At 43.1% G+C, this 25,674-nt stretch overlaps 1 protein-coding gene across 1 annotated transcript; it reads right to left on the minus strand.

Annotated features, from left to right (window-relative positions):
• Positions 1-4,169: 4,169 nt before the first annotated feature.
• Positions 4,170-25,674, minus strand: nisch (nischarin). The gene is made up of 28 exons (XM_079297273.1): positions 25,559-25,674; positions 24,506-24,589; positions 24,031-24,213; positions 22,754-22,802; positions 21,631-21,794; positions 21,427-21,522; positions 20,578-20,673; positions 20,334-20,486; positions 19,996-20,064; positions 19,655-19,840; positions 19,227-19,355; positions 18,411-18,524; positions 16,828-17,005; positions 15,348-15,466; positions 15,141-15,229; positions 14,236-14,502; positions 13,657-13,943; positions 13,024-13,229; positions 12,059-12,513; positions 11,598-11,767; positions 11,388-11,451; positions 10,663-10,786; positions 9,939-10,089; positions 9,171-9,290; positions 8,857-9,018; positions 7,720-7,892; positions 6,347-6,534; positions 4,170-5,035 (listed from the first exon to the last, which is right to left on the minus strand). The coding sequence occupies exons 1-28, from the start codon at positions 25,637-25,639 to the stop codon at positions 4,702-4,704; spliced, it is 4,491 nt and encodes a 1,496-aa protein (XP_079153399.1). The 5' UTR covers positions 25,640-25,674; the 3' UTR covers positions 4,170-4,701.

A 25,674-nucleotide genomic window follows, 5' to 3' on the forward strand; every position in this document is an offset into this window, starting at 1 on the left:
TGTTAGCTAATCTCAGCCAAACTGTTTTAGCTGCTAAACTTAGTTTACCTGAACCAAATATTATCTGAACATGTGACCTCTCTGAACCAAACTGACCTGTTGGCTAATCTCAACCAATCTTTTAGCTTTAAACTGAACTACTGTTTGGCAAATACCTGAATTTTCCACCAAATTTAAAGCAAATATGTTGATGAACATGATGCCATTTACAAACTAATGGGACAAAAGACATCAGAGGCAGATGTGATAAGCACATGACTGTTGGCCCTTCTGCTTCTTCAACACGCATCGTCGTGTCGTCTTGGCACACGGTCTCTTCGTTCCAAACACAAATCCTGTTTGGATCCAATCTCTCCATGTGATGAAGTTTGAGACAGCTGACTTAGTTTCTTTATTACAACATTATAGCCTGGAACATGAATGTTTTGTCGATTGACCTACTGGCACCCAGAACATGCCAATAAGAGGTCAGTCCGCCAGTTCTGCTGATCACACTTCCTCGTACAGTATCTCTGCCCTCGGTCTGTTTAAGAGTCCCTTCAAAAGGAAATCAGCCGAATTTAATGATGAGCGTCTCCGACAGACAGGAAACAGAGGAAGTTGAAAGGTGGCGGTGTGTTTCGTGCTGCTGAACCGCCAAGTCATCAAAATCTCGCTGAGCGTTGAGGGCGGTGAACTGCTGACGGGGACTTTGTCTTTTTTTTCGATGCTTTAATGTTCTTTTTTCTTTGGAAAACAAACAGACAAGAGTTTAAAAATACTGCGGTTATGAGTCAAAAGTCCCCAACAATCCCTCACTAAATTGAAACTGAAACTTCTCTATAAGTAATACCAAATTACACAGGTCTTTCCAGGAATTTTCTTTGTTTTAATTACAAAATATTATATATAATAACTACAAACTCATAAAAAAAAGTGTTTCACAACAATGAGGTCTGAATGCTGTTTCAAAGACCTCTCCACCCTGCCAGGGATATTTGGTGGAGAATTGTGAATCCTCAATTCAATTGGCCTAAATGTACTTTAGGATAAAGTCTCAAAGCCCTGGTATCAAGCTAAAAGGTTTTAACTGAATGTAAAAAAAGGTTGGTGAAATCCTCCAGTTCATCAAGACACGGCAGTCAGACAATCAGTGAGTTTTAATACAAAGTCGAATTGTTGATCCGTTACTCAAAATGGACTTCTACATTTTATTTCATGTTCCATGTTATTTCAACTCTCTCGTTTCTTTAAATCAGGGCTTTAACTGCTCTTCTGCCACTTCCTTTTATTAAAGTTTGGGACTATTTATTTATGTTGCACTGCACTGAAATATGTATTCTCTGTTCTATATACATGTTTATTATATTTGACCGTTTCTAACTTCTATTAAATTGATGTGCCTTTTATGTATTATGTGAAGCCCTTTGAATTGCCTTGCAGTGTTTCAGGTCAACTGAACGTCTGCTAACTTATCCACGAGTTTGAAGACTTATCAGAAGCTAAATCACTACCCAGAGGTTTATAAAGACTGTGAAACGTCTGAAAGTCTGAAAAATTGTCGCGACTGCAATAATTTCCTTTTCTTATGGCGACAATCACGAGGTAATAAATAATATTGCTGATCCCTGCAAAACAAAGAAAAAAAGAGACAAATCTTGAAACTAAATTTGAAATGAAATGGGGAATAAACTCACAATTAGCACATTTTGACACTTGTAAGACACTAAGATTTCCAGATTTTGTAACGCATCATTAAATAGTTCTTTTTGCAGTGACCGTTTGCTTCATGGCATCAGTTTTCGTTGTTAAACAGGGAGCGACTCGTATCTTGTCGGCTCAATGGTCAGACTTCTCTGGTTAAATTGCTGCATCAGCTGAACAGCGTGCAGACTGCGGTTGAACCCGGCTGATTTTTTTAAGAATCAAAACTGCTGTCGCAACACCAAACAGGATTGTTACACGTTTCGTTTTCATTTTTCACTTTAATTCAGTGGCATTCCCCGTGAGCAAGACAAAAACATGTAACACGTAAACAACAGTGGTGAAAGGTGTGTGTGTGTGTGTGTGTGTGTGTGTGGGGGGGGGGGGAGGGGGGGGGTACAACACTGTCTGGCTTCCCATTAGTCAACAACATACGACGAAATAAAACATAAAATAATGTATAAAAAAAAATAACACTCAATGATAACAATGCTTAATATTACAAGAGTTCTTTTTGGATTAGTGTTTAGTACAAAATCTGCTTCAGGATGGAAAACATCCATCTGTCCCGAAACATACTTATATTAATATAATATTAATAAAAAGCTTCAATGTACAGTTCAATAATACTGATTCATTAATTACAATGTGCAAGGAATAAAATGTTCAGAGAGCAGCGGTGTGTGTGTGTGTGCGCTACTTAAAACAAGTCGAACATTTTTGGATATCCTCTTGTCACCTCAACCAGAATCCAAATGTGCAAACAAAAAAATGATTTTTGGTTTGAAGAGCAACTTAACATAAATAACATGTAAATCAGACAGCTTTGGAGTTGTTGGAAGGTGGATTTGTTTTTCTGCTTTTGATGAAGCTAGGCTAGCAGTTTCCCCCTGCTTCCAGTCTTTGTGCTAAGCTAGGCTAACACGTCCTGCACTTATATTTGTGCAGAACACACAGACGAAACTGATGTCCATCTTCTAATACGACTCTGGAGAGGACAGAGAACAAGAGGATTTAACCAGAAATGACAAACTGTTCTTTTAATGTGATGTTGATTTAAAAACTAGTATAACTCCTGTGGACTGTCTGCAGCGCCCCCTGCTGTGCAACAGTCTGTCTTCTGGTCGTGAGTAAAGTCCTCTAACGAATCTGTAAATCTTCTTCGTAAGAGACACTTTGCAAGAAAGTGAAGTTGTGCCAGAAACTCCCATCATTTCGGCTCAGTGCGAGGTCACAGGTCTGTAATGGCAGTCTGGTGTCTGTAGAGACCAAATGTCTTTCAGAGCAGACACTAAACGTGTGGGCGAAGCCACATCCCTTTCACTCCACGTACAACTCAAGGGCCCCAGAATGCTTCAAACCAAGCGTCCGATCGTCTTAACAGCGTCTGAAACCACCTCCGAAACCTACGGCCGCGCCCACTTTACAGTGAGATGTGTGGAGTATTTAAACTCTCTTTCTTCATTCTTCACACAAACCATTTCTGTCACTTTTCATGTGAACAAGCTAGGGCTGGGCGATAAATCGATTTAATCGATTAATTCGAATGTGTGCTTTAAGGCGATGTGTTTTATTGAAAATCGAGAAAATCGCCCCCACCCCTTTTTCCCGTAGTAGAGTGCGCGCGCATTGTTTACAAACTAAAACAATGGCGGCCAGCAGCTTCACTGCTGCCGCCGCCACCTCACAAAAACAACCCAGCATTTTGGAGACATTCACCAACTGTACTCCGCATGAGAAGAAGAGTGCCCGGTGGAAAGCCATCACGGATGCAGTCGCGATGTATATCGCAAAAGATATGGTGCCCATATACACCGTGGAAAAGCCGGGGTTTATTCACCGTCTCAAAGCTTTGGACCCCAGGTACGTGCTACCAAGCCGTAAACATTTTTCTGACGTTGCCTTGCCTCGGCTGTACAATAGTACACGCCAAAGGATCTCTGCGGAGCTGGAGGGGATGTCATTCTACTCCGCAACAACTGACCTGTGGTCCAGCAGGTTGACCCAGACACCGATCCACTTGACTGGTGGAAGCGTCACCAACTTAACTTTCCAAGGCTAAGTACTTTAGCAAAGAAATACCTCTCTGTGCCAGCTACAAGTGCCCCCTCTGAGAGGCTTTTCAGTGTGTGGGGGGGGCATTGTTACATGCCACCGTGCATGCCTGAAGCCAGAGGTAGTAGACAGGCTTGTCTTCCTGGCAAAAAATATTTAGAAAAAACATGCACTACTGTTTAATACTGTTGGTTATGTTGTGAATGCACTTGATTTTGTTTACATGCACTTATTTACTGTGCAAAATATGTTATGTTGATGTTAGATCAGATGTTGCACTTTTGAAAATGTGAATGTTAAAGGGTCATATACATTTTATTTCATGCTGTGTTTGTATCAGTGTATTCAGTTAGAAAAGCTTACTGTCAAAAGTTACATTTGCACAGTTGTTTACAATGGAAGGCTACTATTTAATGCCATTTAATGTTATGTTTAATTTAATTTTATATTTAAATGATTCAGGCAAACAAAAGAGTGACCAAATACTTTTTGTATACTACAGGCACCTTTCTACAATGTTCAGGTTTTGTTTGCACTTTATTTTTATCAACCTACTTGGGAAAATCATCACAAAATAAAAGAAAAAATTGTTTTCAACAGCTTCTGTCATCTGCAAAAAATTTTGGGGGAAAAAAATCGATTTAAATCGTGAATCGGATTTTTTGTAAAAAAATCGGAGATTTTTTTTTTAGGCCATATCGCCCAGCCCTAGAACAAGCTATGAATGCCTTCGAGTAAAGAGACTTGAACGAACGTGTGCATCGTTATCTTAATTTGACCGAGTCATCACATCTCGCTCGTGGCCACACTTTGTACAAACTACTTGGTTTGAAGCAGATTGAGGCCTTCGAACAGCCAGCCGAGCCCTGAATCCATGTGTGTAAATTATCCCCCCGTCATACGATCACTCTGCCCGACATACGACCGACCAAAGTGCTGAACAGTCACCCGTCCGTCCACCACTCAGCCCGTGAGCTCCACAGGAAGCTCCCGGCTGCACAGCGCCTCCCACTGGCGGGCGAGGAGCGAGATCAACCTCTCTCTGCTGTCGGCTCCCGGGACGAAGACGCACCACTGGACCTCGCCCTCCGCGCCGCTGCTGGCTCTGCCCCCTCCGGGCGGGGCCTCCTCCTCCCCCCCCGCGGCGGCGAAGTGGTCCATGGTGAGGTGGCAGAGCAGGTCGGGGCCGGGCAGGTCATCGAACACCAGGGTCAGAGCCTGAGGGTAAGTCTGGTACCCCAGCAGGACCCGGTCCAGGTCCCGGATCCTCCGAGCCTCACGCAGCTGGTACCGCTCCCTGCAGGAGGACATGATGATGAAGACGAAGATGAGGAGGATGACTCCTACCATACTGCTAAATGAGAGACTCCTTTCACAATGTCACTTGATACATTGTTATTATAAAAATACAGATCACAGACGCTTTAAAGAGTAAACATCACAAATCATTCTAATCGCAACTCAAGATCCTGGTGCTTTTTCATCGTCATGTTTATGTCCATTATTGGGGGTGAAGGCTGATCGAGCCACATTTTTCAGAGATATGCATCAGCTGTTTGAAGCGCTATCGAGCTCAATCAGTTGTGGATGTTTACTCAGTTAAAGCAGTCTCCTCGTGAACGAAATGGAAAGTCAGTAAACTGCAGAGCAACACAAACAAACAGCATCCAGCAGCTTCAGTGAACGTGTTTTCCGCACTAAGAGAGAGCGACGCAGCAGGTCTGAGACGAACTGTTGCTGCTTCTGTCTCTGCAACATTCCTCTCAGGTGGATCTCTGAAGTGCTGCATTTAGAATTTTTCGATCGTTTTGTTTACGGGGTGATTAAAAAAAAGAGGTCCGTTTTAAATCTGGTTCATATTTACCTGCTGTAATACAACGACAAATATGATTGATTAAAATAGGTCTGGTAGTTGGAAAAACCACTGAGCACATTGGATCTTTGTAGGCAGGATTAAGAAAGGAGGCGAATGGTTTGCAATGAATTTGGATGAAATGATCACAACCATACACGTCGACTTTCTGAACTAAAAACGTATAAATCAACACGTTTCTTTTTCATCAACAAGAGATATGCTTCAATCAAAGACACGACACAAACGGATCAGATTCGTCACCGGCGCAGATTGTTTTTCTTTGTTTGGCTCTCACCAGAGAACATGAACACGATGTCAGACTGAAAAATGAGTCTGATTATGAGAATAATGACACTTGAGTCCCTTGCTCATTCGCATTGTCCTGTTCCTCCTCACAATGACTGATTAGTGTTTTTAGGCTTCAGTGAATATTGGTTTCCGCTGCTTTGCCCCATGTTCCCGTCTACACGTCACACACACTATTTCAGTCGGTGTCTACTCTTCTTCCTCTTTTCCTGCAGCAGACAAGCACAAACATGAAGGAACAGGTTTTTTTTTTTTTTTTAAGCTTTCTCCCAAATTACAACACTGCAGCGTTCAGGGGAGACGACGTGTTTCCCTGATTTTACCGTTTAACGTTTGTCGCCCTCCCGAACCTGAAGGTCTCTGTGAAACATTCTGCTCTTAAGTGACTCCCCTGTAACGGGTTTTAAAGGTTGTGGTAAAGCAGCGCAGGGCTTCCAGTGTGCTCACCTGGAGGGGGGTTCTTTGGCAAAATCAGGCAGAGGATAGCTGACGTAGTCCTCGTCCAACAGGAACACGTCGGTGCTGGTCAGGATCAAAGTCCTGGGCTGGAGTACCGGAGACGGACCAGAGCCAGAACCAGAGGAGTGGCCTGAGAGAGTGGAGCCTTGGCTGGGCAGACTGCCGGGGATTTGGACCTGAAGGAAAGTATTATTATTATTTTATAGTTAGGTTTAAAATAGCAAACCTAAACAGGACCGGACCAGCTAAGACCTCACCAGTTTGCATACAGAGCCAACAGAACAACAGAGGAGGCCGTCTCCACTGCCCTCCACTCTGCCCTCACACGTGTTGTAAATAACAACACCACCTACCTCAGTACAACAAAGGACCTGATTGTTCATTTTAGAAAAAAGGAGGCAAGGAGACAGACACACACACACACACACACACACACACTTCTGTCTATATCAATGGAGCTGAGGTGGATGAAGTTAACAGTTCATGGGAATCAGCGTCACAAAAAAATCTGACGTGGTCATCACACATCTCCATCCTGGAGACTTTAGAGCTTCTTCCTCAGGCTGTGAAACAACTAAATTCATCCTCCAAACACCACATGTATTATGTTTTTCTTATGAAGCAAAGTGGAAGTACAAACCGCATTTCGTTGCGCAACCCTGTTGTAAAATGAACCCTTTGAACATTGAACCAAACAGTGGCTCATTTACACATTCAGCCGATACGGAGCAACATTATCATTCAGCTGCGTTTGTGTTCACATGACGAATTAAAGACCAATATTCACTCTCATTGGTATACTTACGACTGTAAAACAAATCATCTGTCTATTCAGCTGTTAAATGTTTAGCTTTCCTCACCAGCAGCAGCCCAAAACAACTATTAGATCTGTGAGAGTGATAACCAAAATGTAAAACGTTCAAGTGATATTAAAATATAAATAACTGACGCTACTCATAAATAGTTCCACAATTTGAGAAATATGATTATAAGCTCTTTTCAAATTTCCAAAATACACCTACTAACGCCCCTAAAGGTCATTAATTCTTATCTTGTTTATTTAATGCACACTGTACACAATAAGAAATCTGTCTTCAGAAAGGTATGTGTTATTTTTAGAACAATGACTTTGTGCAGCTTGCTGAAGTCACACTGAGGTCGGCAGGTTTGGCCACATTGTGCCTTTACAGAGACCAAAACCTAAACCTATTAATCATCAATCATATCTGGCAACCTGCGCTGAAGCCGGAGAAAATGCACAGAAGCACTGTGTGGATGGATACACTGTTGCTCGTCTAGAAATAGTTAAAAGCACGATGACTCCCATGACATCACACATTAGAAAAGAAGAAGCCTCTTACCTGGAAGACCAGCAGATACAGCAGGACGTTGAAGGAGCGCGAGGACGAAGACGCTGCGCTGGCCGGAGCCTTCCTCTCTGCCACGATGAAGGTCAGGTCTCCCATCTCCTCCTCACTGGGATAAATGAACTTCACCCTGCTGCTGTGGACCAACTCGTAGTTCTGCATCTTACCTGCAGGGGTAGACAAACATCACATCTGTCATCATGTTCAGCTAAACATCCAGGTCAAGCTTCGTTTATATTTCAGCGAAACAATGTGGGAGCGAGCCTCCACAAATGGCTACGATGACGCACAAATCAACAGTCAGCTCCTTGGTTTCAGTGGCGTTGAGTAGCAGGTTGGTCTCTTGAGAACCACACACAGCCCTGCGGAGCTCCGGTGTTCAACACCAGAGAAGAGAAGGTACAGCTGACACATCCGAACTGCTTGCGGTCTGTTTGTGAGAAAGTCTAACAATCAGTTGCATGTGGGGAATTGTGTTGAAGGCTGAGCTGAAATCGACAGGCAACATTCTGATGTAGGTGTTGTTATTTTTCAAGATATGTGAGGGCTGAGTGGAGGCCGTGGAGACAGCATCCTCTGTGATCTCTGTCACAGAGGCTGTCTTGAAGCAGGTGTGTACTCTCTCCTGTGACAGTGACATGTTGAACATATCAGTGATGACATCTGTTAGCTGGTTGGCACATGTTCTTAGTACACGACCAGGGATGTTATCGGGCCCAGCAGCTCTACTCATACTCGCTCATCAGGGTTTTCCTCTCATCCGCTGTAGATACTGAGAGTGGCCGGTCCTCTGGAGGCGGGGCACACCTGACAGGTGACTCTTTGTTATGAGATTAAAAGCGAGCATAAAAAGGTGTTCAGCTCCTCTGGCAACGTGGCCTCAGACATGATGGGACACTCTGGATCTCCTGCCACATATCTTTAGTGTTGTTGGGGTGGATGTTGAGATGTTGGGCCCTGGCCGGTGAACACATTGGATCTGTAATCTCCTTCACTTTATATTGCTCCCATTCCAGATTTGTATGTGTTCTGGCAACAGACATTTTAATGGATAATCGCAAAGCAATCAGGTAGGATTTGATGTCAAAAACAGATAAAAACAGATCCCTCTGAGGCTCCCAGCATGGTTACCTGTGTTTGTGTTGGTGAACTGGGAGTAGAAGTCCTGATCCGACGGCTCTGGAGGAGGACGCTGCTGCTGCAGACTGAGAACAGACATGAGCTCCTGAAGGAAGACGCCCGTCCCATAACTGTCCCGGCTGAGACAGCACACGATGTGATCGGCCGAACGACCTGCAAACACAAAGAGAGAGAGCGAGAGCGAGCGAGCGAGAGAGGATGCACGGTTAGAAGATGAGAGTAAAATCAGCATAAAGCAGAAGTTTGGTATAAATATTTATGAGCCCTGCAAACAGTGGAGACAAGGAGCGTGTCCATCCACTGACCTACAACTCTGAAGTACTGGTCGAACAGTCCCACGTTGACCGACAGCAGGTCAGACAGTCTGATGGACAGACAGCAGCACAGACAGACGTCCACATCTCCAGAGTCCATTGTGTCCAACACTGAGCGACAGACAGAGAAAAGAAGAGATTTAACAAAGAAGAAAGTCTACAGAGACAGTTGTGCCTCTTTGCTGCTGTTCTCTGTACAATGTTAGAGGTGAAGAAGAAAAAGTTATCTTTATTTATCTAGATCCCCATTAGCTTAGCATAACTCTTAGCATAAAAAGGTAAAAATATTATAAACATATGCACATATTTACATAAATGCATTTGTTACCTAAATCTAAAAAGATTGGATAAAATACTTTTTGCGAAACATGCAAAAACACTTCAACTGATTTATAGAGCTGAGAGTTTTAGTACATGGTAGCACATGTAGTACTAACAGTAAGTTAAGTTATTTTTTAAAACTTTTAACTAATAGATATCACCATGAAACTACCCCCGTTAGTTACTGACATTAAAATTTTTGAAATTGTCTTTTAATATACAAATGAGGAGTTATCTTATTAAATATTTGCTAACTTGCTTTAATTTCCAAAACAGGAATCTGAACATTTAATGAAACCAGGTTTAAAATTCTTGCTTCATGTTGCTGACATATTAGAGTGGAAGGCTTTTACAGAGTTTGGATATGAATATAATTTCTATTAAATGTAATCTGTTCTCAGTCTGACTGAACCAATCACGTTGACGCCTTCATCCTACCTGAGTGATGACCGAGTGTGGAGGCGGAGTCTTCCAACAGGAAGTAGATTGTATCGGTGGAGAGCAGCAGACAGCAGGTGAGCTCAGACTCCGGAGACTTGTAGAGAACCACAGACAGCCACAGGACCTGTCTCACCTCCTCCGCCTCAGACTGACACGACAAAAAGTAAATTGGAATTCAAACAAAGGCATAAGATGCGTCTCATTAAGAATAATAGACAGAAAAATAACCAACTGGGCTTCATTTAAAGGTTCTCCATACGATATGCACTAGCTCTGCTCCGAGCGTTTTGTATTGAGCACCTTTAAGTCATTTTAGCCGGTTTTTTATTTTATCTCTATAATAATAATAAACCGACTCTTTGGGTTTTTCACTGGCTGACATATTACAGCGTCACCGCAGGCTCTGGAAATTTGTGATCAACACGTTTTATACCATTTCCTGACATTCCAGAGAAATGAATCGAAACAATAGTCAGTATATCAATCGATAATAAATAATTGTCAGTTGTAAACAAACATTACAATCTTAAACTGAAATATTTTCTGTAAGTTTACTCTGGAAAACACTCGGCAGTAAGAAGATTATTCTCTAAAATAGAAATCTGATGAGTCTATGATGAAAACCAGTATTAGATGACTAACAGTCAAACAGCTGCTTCACATCCTTCTACAGCAAAGGAACACAACTGTGTGTGTGTGTGTGTGTGTGTGTGTGTCCTACCACTGCTATATATCTGTGGAAGTAGGTCAGAAGCTGCTGTTCTCTGAGCCCAGCCAAGAGCTTCAGTCCTGGGGAGAGACCTGGCGTGAGGTGGGGGGACGGCTGGTTCTCCTCCACCTGGAGGCTGGAGGAGTCCCGGAAGAGGAGGAAAGAGAAAAAATATCAACAGCAGCAATAAGTCATCTCTCACGAGACGCGGGGGGATAAGTGGATGCAACACTGTCCTCCCTGATGATGGACATCAGATAAAACATGCAAATCCGGCTTTATGGTTTATTGCTGTAATTTATGTACTGAGCAGGACATTTAGCATTGCAAGAAATAAACTACATTACATAAAATAAAGTATATTACCTCAAAAGTATCTCTGATGTTTCTTATTACTTATCAGCTAACACATAGCTGAATCGGCCCACTTCTTGTGATTAAGTGCAGTGAAATTAAGCTTCATCGACGCCCATCAGCATTGTCTCTGCATCATGGTTTGTTTTATATATATATATATATATATACAAACATCTCATAAACTCACTGATAAATGAGTGCCCAGATAAGATTGGTATATTGTGTTTACAGAATTAGAACAGCATGAAACTGGGACACACCGTGTGGCCTTAATCAAAGTATCAGTGCGATACTGGCATGCAGCTGTAAATGCAGAAGAAGAATTACATGTAGAGAAAGTAATCTATGATGGAGTACACAGAAGTGCTTCAGAAGTCTACCTGCTGGTGCTGTTTGATTTCCTCGAACTAGAACAGCAGCACTGGTCTCTGGATCCGTGACGGCCTGAGAACAAACCCACAAGGAGGTGACGCGTCAGACAAACTGGGAGAAGAAACCAGCAGAGGTATAACTAAATGAACCAGCTGAGATACAGCTGAGGAAAAACTCCCTTCTTGGTGTGAGTGTGTGAGCAGGTGGTTGGTCTTCACCTTGCTGTGGACAGGACCTGCAGGGCTGGGCCAGGGCCACCATCTTCAGCCCCTCCAGAGAGGCTCTCCTCTGGCTCAGCAGCCCCAGGAAGGGGCTCCTGTTCTGGGCCAGAGGGAAGAGCAGCAGCAGCCTCTGACCGCCCAGCAGCAGCTCCACAGTGTGACTCCTCCTGGTGGTGAAAATACAGATAATATTTAAGAGCAAGGAAACTAAAGAACAGAGCAAACAATAATGAGAACATAAAATGTATGTAAAAATTTAAAATCTGTCTAATCATACTACTTATCACTAAATATACTAACACTAGTTACTTTGCTCGCTAAAAAATGGTTAAACCAAGATACACAAACTTGATGATGTGGTCGTCTGTAATTATCCGTTTGGCAAAACTATATTACAAACAAAAAATCTACGGACTACAAAGTTAGAACATCCATTCGTCCAATAACAGCCGCTCTACCTGTGGTGGTGCTTTGGGTCGGGGCAGGAGGTGCTGCTGGTTCTGTCCCCGACCTGAGAAGCTCTCTCTCTGGGGTGAAGCACCACGGAGCCGAGGGGCACACGGACCAGCCTGCACCAGGAGGAGGAGGAGGAGGAGGAGGAAGAGGAGGAGGGATGAAGGCTAGCGCTCCTCCTCTCTCTTTCTGCCAGCTCTCTGAAGTCCATCTTCAGCACCCAGAGGTGTCGGTGGGTGAGGAAGAGGAGAGAGGGGAGGCTGGAGTCCTCTCTCTGGGAGAGGATGTCTGACAGGAGCGGGTGGGTGTCCAGGGCAGAGGCAGAGGAGGAGAGAAGGAGGAAGGCAGGATAGCCTCCCTGGGCTCCCTGACTCTCCTCCAGCTCCCAGGAGTTGACGAGCGATCGGGGGAAGAGCTGAGGAGTGTTGTGGGGCTCCGGGTCAGTCTGAGACTTCGCAGCCTGGAAACACAAGTGAGAAGGTTTTTGATTTCCAGGTGTCGACACAACAAACTCCAGCCTGGTTCATGCTGCACACGTGATACCCGTGTTGATGCAGCTTGTGTTTCTACGGAATAAATTACATTTCAAAGTTCTGAACTGTACTGGTAGAAAGCTGTGATATTTAAAACAGCATTTGTTTAAACACCTTAGAAATACCTACTGATGTCATAAAGACTGAAACATATAATTGAACAGATTTTTACTGTGTTTAATTTTTTATAAATCAGTAAACCTAATCAATAGAAAACCCTGTTGTAAATAATAAAATAAAAAATACTCGAGACATGAGATGTCTGCAAATGAAATACTGAAAAGTACTGAACTGCACTGCCCCCTACTGGGAGAAAGCTGTTACCTTAAAAAACGCATTTGTTTTAACATCCAAGATACAGAAAAAATACCTACTAATGTCATCAAAACTGAAAAGTTGAATTTTAGAAGCTGTTATTTGTAGGGAGCCTCTCTGACCTGGATCAGCACCGTCAGCTCGGTCCTGGTCTGCCGGAGCTCCTCGGCCTCTGAGAAGACGTACCAGCGGGTCGGACCGGCCGTGAGGCCGAAGGCGAGGCAGGAGTCAGGGAGGTCGGCGCTGCAGGAGAGAAGGAGCTGGGAGTACGGCAGCAGGAGGTCCACCTGTAGGCTGGACAGCACCTCCTCCACACTCTGCTCCTGGTCTGAGGACAAGAGAACAGATCGCTCTAAATACTTCAAAATAATTATGCAACAAATCCACCACACGTCATTTACTGTAAACAAGAGCTGCAATTATTTTCTAGATCTTGCAAGCAATCTTGACATTGCTGGTTTTGTCTAAATCCTAAAGATGTTCACTTTACTGCATCAAGTCCTCACATTTAAAAATATGAAACTCGGGAATGTTTTACATTTTTGCTAGAAAAAACAATTAATTGCTAATTAAAGTGATATAAAATAGTTTCAGATATATTTTCTCTTCATCAGGAAGATGATTATTTAAGTGGATGACTTATCCAGCGAACATAATAATCCTACAACATTATGAACTCAGGTTCATTCATTCAATCCCAGATGTGCATCAAAAATGAATGAATGAAAAACAACTGAGGCTGATTGTGTGTTTACCTGCGTCCTGATTGATGAAATCATCCGATAGGTACAGCAGGCCCAACAGCCGGTCTGTCAGCACCAGGCACACCTCCTTCTGCTCCACCTCCTCCTTCACCTGAAGACAGTAGCACCACAGAACCCTGCTGACCTGCAGCTCCTCCTCACCGCCACGCTGCTCCCCCTGGTGGCCACCGGGCTCCTCTGCAGGAGGAACGGCGAGCGACGTGGAAGAAGAGGAGCAGACCGACTCCTCAACGGAGTCATCCAGACCCATCTCGAAGTATCCGTCCCCGGAGCCTGGACTGGAACAATGAGCATCAAACAGTGGCGGAATCAGGGATTATGTTTTGGTACTTTTTATACACTTTCAATATTATGCAAAGCTAAAAACTAAAATCTGTGTGAATCTTATGGGATCTCAGAATCAGTAGACTTTTTAAGAGATCAGTTTTTAAGGGATCTCAGGGACCAGGTCTGAATTTTAGGAGATCCCAGACACCAGTGGGACTTTTGAGGGCTCTAAGAACCCACCGGGAATCCCAGAAACCAGTGAGGACGTCAAAACCAGTGAGAGAAGGTTGCTGGTTAAATTACCTTGGACTTTCCACCTCGGTGTCCTCCACATGGGACTGAACCTCCCTGGATTCAGACCTATTCTCTTCCTCCCTCTCCTCCTTCTCTTCCGCCTCCCTCTTCTGCTCCTTCAGGGTGGAGCCGAGACGCTGGGAGAGCTGGGTAATGAAGTCTTTGTTGGAGGAGGAGAGGGAGAGCAGGTGAGAAGGAAGCAGAGGAAATGAGGCCGCGCTGCAGGAGAAGCACGTGGTTTCAAGTGGTCTTGAGGAGGAAGAGCAGCAGACACAGCTGGAGGAGAAAACGACAGGGAGGGAGATCGTTTCATACCTTCTATGATGTCATGAATAGGACACAATTTACTCGCTTTAGTCATCAGCTCATAAACACACCTGTCATTATTTAACCAACTGCACCACATCATTACATTTAATGTTCCTGTTTTTCATTCTTTTATTTTACTCTTGTAGGTCAATAAAGTGTAAAGTGAAAGAAAAACAGAAAATGTGAGATTTGTGAGAAGGAGCAGCTGCACCTCCTGCTGGAGACATCCTGAACTACACCTGATACTCTCAGTACCCTCAGTACTCTCAGTACCCTCAGTACCCTCAGTACCCTCAGTACCCTCAGTACCCTCAGTACCCTCAGTACCCTCAGTACTCTCAGTACTCTCAGTACTCTTGATAAATTCATTACAATGTACAGAGTCGTGTAATACTCATTACCGTGCTGCTCTCTGTTCATCTTTTTACCACAAATACTTTCTCTGTTTTAGGATATTGTCAATAAAAAAAAGTCTAAGGATCAACAGACAAGTTTTATTTGCTTTAAAGCAGGGAAGGCAGTATAATATTGGCGTCATTGGGCAAAACGTTGAAAAGCGTAGAGAGATCTAACAGTTAATTTAAATAATATTATTTGAAACTGACCAGATGTTATTTGTAGTATTGGTAGTGGTTGTACTTGTAGGAGCTCCACAGAATGTGTGTTCAGACAGACGGACAGCAGCTTGTTGGACCTGCAGACAAACACATGAAGCAACATTAGATCACAGCGAAGACAAACATTCTTTACAATTAATATATTTAAATTTTTGTATCAAGACATTTTGTTAAACAGTTACAGGTGTGTCTCACCTGGGCGGGGTCAGCAGACAGCAGGCGTGTGTTAGTGTTAAAGCTCGCGGGGGGAGGAGCAGCGTCCACAGGAGGGAGAACACTGTGGGGGACTGCGTCTTCTTGTCTGCTCGTCACTTCTGAAACAGGAAACCAAACAGATCGGTGAGGCCGTGAGCTGAGGAGCTCGATCTGCTGATTAACAGCTTGTCATCTTTAAATAGGAGTATTTATGTGCAGAGTACATTTTAACTGAATCAAACCAAAATGTGATCCGAATCATGCAATTATTTGATGGCTGCAGCTTCTTGATTATGAATAACTGATGCTTTTCTTTGTTTGAACATAAGTTAACTAAATACCTTTGGGTTTTGGACGGTTGGTTGTTTTTTCACAGTTTTACACACACAGGCTGAACAGTGTAGCCAACGCTAAAGTGTCTTAAACTTGCATTCTCTCTACTGGCCATCAGGGGGCGACTCCTCCGGTTACAAAAAGAAGTCAAGGCTTCAAAACCGCAGATCACAAACCAGTGAGTGACGTAATGGTGACTACCTTCACCTCTTACATACAGTCTATTTACAGACTAAATAATGAATCAAATGTTCATGAAATAAATCAGCCGATTTATTGACTGAAAATAATAATTGCAACCCTAAAAATGATCAACAATCATTGATGCACTGGGCTTTAGATGAAAACATACTTATGCAGTCATGCATTTCTGACAGAAATACATCATTCAGAGTTTAAATCAGAAACAAGTTTCAAACATCTCAATAAATAAACAACCAAAAACAGTCAAACCCTGTTTCACTGGACGTGCATAAAACATTCAGACATGCATTTGGTTCTTACGGTTTAGATTCTGACATTTACACGCAGCCTTTACGAAGCCAGAACAAATATTAGTGTCACAGAAGGAGGTTAGTGAGAATCAGCAGGGTGTCACACAACCTCCAGCCAAACATCAGTGAATCAGTCATCTGTTAGTTATTTAGTCATCAGCCAGTGAAGCAGCAGTTGGCTCGACTTGTAGTCCGATAATCGGACTCAATGTACTTTTAATTTCTCTTCATTCTTCACACCGACATGGTGGATGTGTTAGGAATGGAGGTTATTTATCTTTAACCAATCAACAGAGACTGATGTATCCGTCCTGTCAGCTGGTGATAGTTGGTACTGGAGGATCATTTAACTTAATATCTAGGAAGTATAAAGCCGAGGAGATCTGGTTTAAAACAAGACGTTCTACATGAGGAATGACAGCAGCAGGTTAGCTTCATCGGCTAAAGAGACATTCTACTGACTACACAACTGGCAGATGAATTGACGATGACCACTAGTTGCTGCCCCAGCGAGTTCAGTCAGCTGCCGTTTTTGGGAATCAGCCGTTGAAACGTACTCGCCTGTCTGTCCGCTGCCTGACAGCATAAATAAATTAAAAAACAACCCCCCTCCCTCAGCTCTGCACAGCCTGATACATACCGTACATGATTACCTTGGCTGGGGCAGGCAGCCTGCTGGGCTGGACAGGAACAGGAGGAGGAGGAAGAAGAGGAGGAGGAAGAAGAGACAGCAGGAGGAGCAACGGCAGAGGAGCAGCAGGAGGAAGAAGAGGGGGGAGAGGAGAGGTGAGGAGGTGCAGCAGCAGCAGACATCTTGGTCTCCTCACTGATCTGATGAGAGGACAGAGAGGGAAGCCTTCAGAGAGCAGCGGTGGATCAGATCACATGAAACCTGCAGCTGCTCCACCAGCAGCAGAGAAACGTCAGTTCTACTGAGACGGTCCAGTAGCACTACTTCAGCACTGCTGTAGTTGGATAATTACTGTACCGGTATATGTACGAGGTTGTGTTAATAATGTTTAAAGTAAACTATGAAGTTTAAGAACTAAAGCTTTGTTCTGAAAGTTCAAAGATAACTTTTTAATCTGCAAATGTGCATAAATCTGTGAACAAGCTGTAATCAATATTTTGCTTTGGTGAAAACCTTTGAGAATATTTGTAGACTACAGTTACTGTCTGCAGGAAGACCTCATCAAGATTTGTGTTCAGGAGATGTTAAACTGTCCAGACTGACAGATATAACTTCCTGTGTGGGCCTCCAGCCTCCAGCAGGAGTTCAATTTTAGTTTCAAACATCCTGCTTCAAAGATGCAGCTTAAATACTTTAATTCAAGTTGTTTACTCTGCATGGCCGTCAGACTCTATGTACAAGAAGACACTCAGTAATGATCCTTTGCAAAGTGATTTTCCTGAACAGGTTGTCACACTTTAAACATTAAAATGGTCTTTACTTCTGAAGGATGGACACGCAAACGGGAAGTCATCTTGGACACATTTGAAAATACCAACAAACAGAAAACTTACAGGATTCCTCTGCAGAAGGAAACAGTTGGCCGCGAATATTTTAGGATGTTCACATCGAAAAAATGTAAAAAACAAAAACTATTGTCACACAACAAATAGAAAGATCCATGTGTTCTACACATTTACAGTACAATTTAAAACTGAAAACTAACATTTCACAAACTTTACCCTCAGACTAGAACCTCACACACCTAATCATGACTCTCTGATTTAATGTCTCAAATTGTATTACATCTGAACTCTGCTGCTGACGTGCAGGTTGTGTCATTACACTCATGCATCACTCATGTATGTTAACACAGGGCGGCTGCTGTAGTGAATGACAGAGTTCAATCTCCAGAGATCTGTTAGTAATTAACTTCTTTATTCGTCACATCTCATTGTGGTGATCTCTGATTGGTCTCTAGTCAGGTTAGAATTATAAAACAACTACAGGAGGTGCTAATTCATCTGGACGATATGATTACAGATGACTAAGAAAGATGAAACAATGTTTTGACTCATTAAAAGTTCAAAAGCATGTTAATCTCCTCTGAAGAGATTCATAAATTACTTATTTACACTCTATATATAAGAAAATATTAAATATTTGAACTATTAACCTTCCTAAGCCATTTTATATTCTGTTGGCTGCAAACTGTCGGTCAACATAACTGTGGTAAAAGCATAAATAAGAGCCGGTCTGATGCTGCCTCCTGCTGGATGATCTTACCTTCTTGTCGCCGCTGCTCATCCGGTCTTTGACTTCTTTGGCTTTCTGAATGGCTTTCAACACTTCCACCGTGTCCAGCTCCTTCTCCGTCGTCACTGTACCGTCCAGACAAACCTGAAGACGCAGAGACAAGGATACAAAGAATTAAAAAACCGTGTTGAATCAATAGTGTTGATAGCAATAGCTGAAGTAGCATAAACAGTTGGCAGCAGTAATACTGGTAGACTAGAAGTACTGCCAGTAGAAGTATGAGCAGATCCTTCAGCAGCAGCAGTAGTGGTACTTGTAGGGACAGTGATGTTGAAAGGATAGTTTGGATGTTTTGAAGTGGGGTGTTAAGAGGTATTTATTCATCGTCAGTATATCAACTACAGCAGACGGCAGTTTGTAGAAGCAGACAGAAGCACCTTCAAAGGAGCAAGGCAATGTGCTGCTGTGATGGGGGCAGAGGCCAAACATCATGAAGACACCTCAGAAAAAAAAGCAGCAGTACATTGTTTTGCTCCCTGTGCTGGTACGTCTGTCTCTTTCTACAAGCTCATCTACTGTAAGTACTACACAACCTCTGAATAAGTACCTCACACAACCTCTAGAGTCTAGAGGTTGTGTGATAGGGATAGTCTAGAGTCTAGACTATCCCTTTAACATTAGCAGCAGTAGGTCCAGAGAGAGGAGCAGTGTGGTGGTCGTTTGCCTGTGCTGTAGCAAAAACAACCGCACAAGCAACAGTAAAGCAAGAAAAAACTTTTGGTGCTGTAGAAGTAGTTGAAGTAGTACTTGTACAGCAGTAATATTAATGGTGTGATGGTGGTGTACCTCTGCTGCACGGTCTCCAAACTGGGTCAGCACTTTGGTTCTGTAGTCTGGGATGATGCACATGGGGTTATTTGACAGGTTGAGTTTCTCTAGACACGGCAGAGATCCGATGTTCCTGATCTCCTCCAACTGGAAAACAAACACACACCAAGTCACAAACAACCCAAGTCAGTAATTAATGTGGATGATCAATTACACGTAAAGGTTGGTCATTTAAAGTTACTCGAAGGAACTTTATATGTATTATGTTGACTTTGGCGCCCCCTGAGGACGAAAGCGGTGGTGTTTCAGAGCGCCAGAGTCCCGTTAGAAAACCTCTAACGTTCCTTTCTTTTAATGCAAAACAAAAACTATCAAGCAAACATTCCTGTTGCACAATAAAGTATACAAAGAAAGTATTTACATCACTTTGACCGCTGGGTGATTACCTGGGCCAGCTGGTTGTGGCTGAGGTCCAGGTTGACCAGCGAGTAGAGCTTGGTGAGGCCGGTCAGCTGGTCCAGCTGGTTGCCAGCCAGGCTCAGAGTCTTGATGTTGCCCAGACGGGTGTGAGCAGCTTCCAGGACCAGCAGGCTGTTGTAGGACAGATCCACGTGGACCAGATTGTACAGGTGCTGCAAACAGAGCACAGTTAGTTCAGTGCTACTGTTGATGACAAACTACACATCTGTAGAGGATGTGAGACTATTCTCTTTAGCTGCAACTCTAGAAATGAGACTGATGTGAAGGACAACAGAGCTGCTGTGTTCTTCATCACGCGGTCACACACCTGGAGGTTTTCCACTGTGGACAGCTGGTTGTGGCTCAGATCCAGAAACTCCACCTTAGGAATCAGTTTCTGCAACAGAGAAATAAACGCAGAGTCAGCACACAGAAACTGATGTGTGGAACCTAAACTTTCCTTCATTCACATACATTTTTGGCGGTTGGTTGAAACAGGATTTATTTTTCTTGTTATGTTGTTGTAAAATAAAGACTCGATAATGTGGCTCTGAGATGTTGTAAGAAATGGACTCGAGTCAGTCACAGACTTCACTGTGGGGAAATAAAATAAAAGAACAGCCACCGACTGACGAACACGATTAAGTTTTTCGGCGTGTGTCTCACCACCGAGCGGTCGATGGTGCTGATGTCGTTGTGGCTCATGTCCAGCGTGGTCAGGTTTCTCCACACGGGGATGACGGCGGTGACGGGACAGCCGGACTCGGCCCCCTCGGCCTCCCACTGTGAGAACTCGCTCGCCTCCGGGACCAGGACCGACTGGAGGCGGCCAAAAACAACACACGCATCAGTACGCGACGTACAAAGACACGGCGTGACCACGACAGAGAAGTATTCATGAGTAGTTCACCATCATAGTTTCCGTGGAGTGGTGGATACTCAGAGTTGCCAAACTCGACCTCAGAGACGACAGACCGCGAATCTGCTCAGAGCTGCCCTCACTGATCTGAACACAGAGAGACGGACATTATCACCCAAATATTGGCAGGTTTTAGGAGAATTTCTAGAAGAGTAGAAATAAAACCTCCATCACTATCTGTTTCAGGAATATACTCAGGAGAACATGACATGATTACATAGTAAACTGAGTGTGGTGGAAATTTATCATATGGTTCTTTTAATTATAACTTGTCTCACTTAAACCTGCATATACCAGCCTAACCCTGTTCCCACGAAAAGGCTGGGAACCTGGCCTTGGTGGGTGAACAGGGTTTCAACATCTGCGAGGGGGGGGGGGGAAGGGAGAGGAGATGAGATAACGCGCATATATACTCTGTTTTGTGTTTTTATTATTGTTAGATCTCCGAACCATCCGTGGGGAAAGAGCTCTATCCATTCAGCTGAATTTTGATTGAAGTGTCTGTTCATTAAATATGTTTTAATACTTTAAGAAGTTCCATCGTGATTATTTCTCACAGAGACGTTAAAAAGATTTTTTTCCCACCACACTGAGCACCGACATCTCAGCTACATCATGACAATTATTACTGCTGATCACCGTAACTAGCATTTGTTTTATCATAATGAAGTCAATTTCTCTCCCCTTGTTAGTGTTTTTACTTTGCCGTTAGAGACGGGACGGACAACACAGCAAGTTTATGTGTGTTTTTGTGTATGATATGAATGAGGCAGGAATTCTACACGTACAAGACACGATTATTCCCAGGAGAGACAGACAGAGACACAGACAGGCAGTTACCTCTATCTGGACTAGTGATTTGAAAACGGACAGGTCGTAGGGGAGGCTGTTCTCCTGGATGTTACTGGTTCCTACCGGGCCTCTGGTCCCAGACATCTGACCAACACAGACACAAACCAGTGAGCACATTCAACACATCTGCTCCTGAGAGGAAAGTCACACACACAGCACTAAAGTGAACGATGGGGATGTGAGGTGTGGGACCTTGAGGTATCGCAGCCTGCAGGTGAAGTCGAGGATGTGACCCAGGTCGGTTTTGGCGTCTCCGTTACAGCAGGTTGGTTTGGCCAGACGGAGCTGCTGGGAGACGGAGTAGAGCTGCAGCGGGCGGAGAGAAAACACCTCGCCGGCCTGCAGCAACTGCTCACCTACAGCACAACAAACAAACAGCGGTCTGATTCTACGCACTGCACAAGGTTTCATCTGAACAAGTTAAAGCTTCACAGAACAACGTCTACAAATCAGATGCTGACAATACCTGCAACATTCAGCAATATTGCTTTTTATGTATTAGTCAAAATATATTTGGTTGTATAAACATGAACTGTGACGACCAGCGAGAGATGAAACTTTAATTGTTCTTTTATGGAAACTGGATTAATGAGGATTGATTGATGATTATTTTGGACTTCTTAGGAACCAAAAACCCAAACAGTGCAGAGTCTAACGTGAAGAAACACGATTTACTTAACAGACTGCAGTTTCACAGGATGTCGTTATGCAATCAAAGAAACGATGGATTGCACATAACTTGCAACCGCTATCTGCCCCATCTCAACGTCAGATTCACAACAGATATTGTGCTCATTATATTACAGCTCAAACACCGACATTAAGTTTTGCAGCTGAGTGCAATTTGCCCTTTTTGGAGATAGCCAAATTTCTTTATATAATAAATGTATTATTTCTTCAATGCATATTTAAATATTTAGTTGACTGTGAACTATGGGATGCATTTCACCCTCTGCGAGTGCTTTAAAAATTACATTATTTTTGTCTTATTTGTGCAGGTTTAACGGCCGCAAAAAACGTGCAATCCTCTTGTGAATTCGCCCCTCAGTTTAAATGATTTTTTTATTCCCTGACATTTGACTAAATCTGCCACATTTACATCCTTGTGATTGAATAAATGTGTATTGTCCCTGATTAACTAAGTACAGAGCAGTCTGGCTCACTGCACTTTATCTCTTGAACTGACAAGTATACTGTAGTAATAACTAAAAGGGAGAAAGCTTCTGCAGTAAAGTGGAAACACTCCACTAAAGGAGTTAACTGTTAGAAACACTAGATGAGAGGAAAGAGGTCAGAGGTCAGAGAGGAAGCTAACCTTTATGAAACAACTCCTCAGCCAGAGCTGCTGTGATGCCGTTGATCTCCTGAAAGAAACAAAGACTTGGATTAATTTCGTAAAAACAAAAAGTTCAGCTTGAAGACTCAGTTAAATAATCGTATTACTTCACTGCTCAGCAGACAGACGGACCCATTTTAAACTCTCTACAGGTGTTCGATGTTGCTTTTTTAAATTTCATCCTTCACACTAACTGGACTGGTTGATAATTATCAGGATAGCATCATGTTAGCCTGGATTAGTTAAACAGTATTTTAATAACAGGGTCCAGAGCAACGCCTGCAGAGGCCTGAAGCTCACCTTAGAAAGTGAACATCATGTTTTCAACAGTTTTCATCACAGTTACATTATACAGTAGTTCGGTGCAGCTGAAAAATAAACAATACAACTGTTTTCTAACTCATATGCAACAGTCACATGTTGATCATTTCACATGATTTATCACATGATAAAGAATGATGAATGATAAAGAATAAAGAATTAACTCAGAGTCCTGAGGACTCAGAGAACTATGGTCTGTTGTCTCAACATCATCATCTGATCACAGTCACCGACATAACAAAGATGTCCCAGAGCCGCGCATCTCAGCCACATACCATTGTTAGATGTTAACACACTTTTCTGCCTTTCATGAACTTTTCACATGACCACCATGTTAAAAACCAGAAGTGAAAGTGAAAAACAGTGAAAATGTTTTTGACCTGGTTTCAGTGTCGTCAAAAACACAGCATTCAACAAAAGAGATCAGCTATTTACCAGACATGACTTGTATCTAGTTAATAATTGTTTTTAATCTATAAAATGTCAACTTCTTTATCTCTGACCAAAGATCTTCAATTTACAATTACGCCAAACAGAGAAAAGCAGTACATCTTCATGTTGGAGAAGCAGCAATGGTTTGCCATGTTGCTTTATAAAATCCAGCTTTATGGAACCAAAATAATTAATCACTGGAAATTTACCAGTAATCTATTATTGGACTCAACAGTTTGGGGTCCCGCTCCATAAATAAATGGTTTTCCCAGTTTAGAACAACTTTACTGGTCTGCACAGAGCCCTGATATCAACCCCGTTCAACACCTTTGAGATGAACTGGAACGACCAGAAGGCTGTTTATAGCAGCAGATTAACGCCCATGGGATGGAATCAAACAACCAACTGTAACATCTGGCGTAGTACTAGAAGGCTGAAGCACCTGAATAGCTTACTGTACATGTGCAGAGGTTAAGGCTTGTAGGAGCCTCAGGTGAACTCACATAGAGGTGAAAGTGCAGGAAGGAGGCGAGCGGAGTGGGCGTGGCCTGTGGGAACTGCAGCAGGAGCGTCTGCAGGTAGAGCTCCAGCTCCTTCTGCCGCCGCTCCACCAGACTCTTTGAGTTCTTCCCCAACATCTTCTTTGGAGGGAGCAGCCCTCGGTCCACCTTCTTCTCTGCAGTCAACTGCAGGAAACACATTAAACAATAAGTTATGAAGCTTGTCCGGGTGCTGCTTCTCCAATGTGATTATTCGCTGCTCTTCTCGGTTATATTATTGTAAAGTGATTCTCTTTGGGAGTATAATGAGAATAAGTACTGTATGTATAATGTCACACAGGTGGTGAGTAAATTAATTCAAACACACATTTTGTCCTGCTGTTAGTTTACCTGGACAGACTACAAAATAAATGTTTGGTGAAAGCGATCACGCCTCTCACTCTGAGCAGATTGAAGCCGACCTGCTCCGGTCCCTCACCTTCTCGTGGAGATCGTGGAAGTCACTGTAGCGGTGCTTCACAGTCCATCTGTGATCTCTGTCCGACACCTCGATGATATAGACCTGAAACACAGCACAGCAGGACACTCAGTGATTACAAATCTGCCCAAACTGCACGGATGCTCCAATAACTACCGTACATGAAGAAAAGATCAAATACCGTCTCCTCCGATATGCAACCAAGTATTATCGGATGTAGATCCAAACATAAGGCACGTGATAACACTTGAGCCATCACTAGGACAGCTCCATCCGATGCGGGTGAAAAAAGCCAGTTCCAGTAAGCAGACCACAATCTAATGTCCAACGTCAATGGTGAACATTCAAGTTCACCCTATAATGTACGTTTTTAGGTTATTTATTGTCATATGCACAACAATACAAAGAAGCAGTCCTTAGTTAGTATTTTTCAAATGGCTTTATGTGCAAGGCAGTTATATTTCTTTCGAAATTGCGATCTCCATATTGTTAAAAGGAATATTTACCATTCAAACTGCATTTCAAACGTCCAGTTCCCTTCATTTGTTTGCAATTTGAGCTGCAAAGATAACCCTTATCAATATCTTAGTGTTAGTTAGTGTTAAAAACATAGACTATTGGGAACATATGACTCGAAGTGAATAGGACACCATGTGTTCAGAGGGATGACCTCATTATTTCCACCGCCGTGTCTGCGATTGTCAAACATAAAATGTGTAAACCGTTACACCGTATAGTCGTAACGTATCATCCCTGAGCCTGACAGCACAATAGAAATCTGCAGTTGGAGGAAACGTTAACACTCAATTAGCACTGCAGTTAGCAGTTAGCTGGTCAGGTCTGTCGTTCTTTATTAGTCCAGCCTCATGCGGATAAAGACATAATGACTAATGGGGAAAAACAGTACAATAACTTCTCACGTTATGTATGGACTGGTAAAAGCAACTTCTTCAACATTAACCCACTGTCACTTTGATAGAGCTGAAGCTAATGGTAGCTACAAGCTAACTAAGATAACGGGCGCTAGGCTCGAGGAACCCGGATGTAGCTTACGGTGTAGTTATCCACCAGCTCCGACCCGACGACACACACGTTCCTCTCAGAAACCTCTTCTGGAAAAGAGGCGGCTTCCATCTTGAGATCGCAAAGAAGCAACTGTTATCCGTCAT

The sequence above is a fragment of the Melanostigma gelatinosum genome (genome assembly GCF_949748355.1).
Source record: "Melanostigma gelatinosum genome assembly, chromosome: 3".
NCBI classification, from domain to species: Eukaryota; Metazoa; Chordata; class Actinopteri; order Perciformes; family Zoarcidae; genus Melanostigma; species Melanostigma gelatinosum.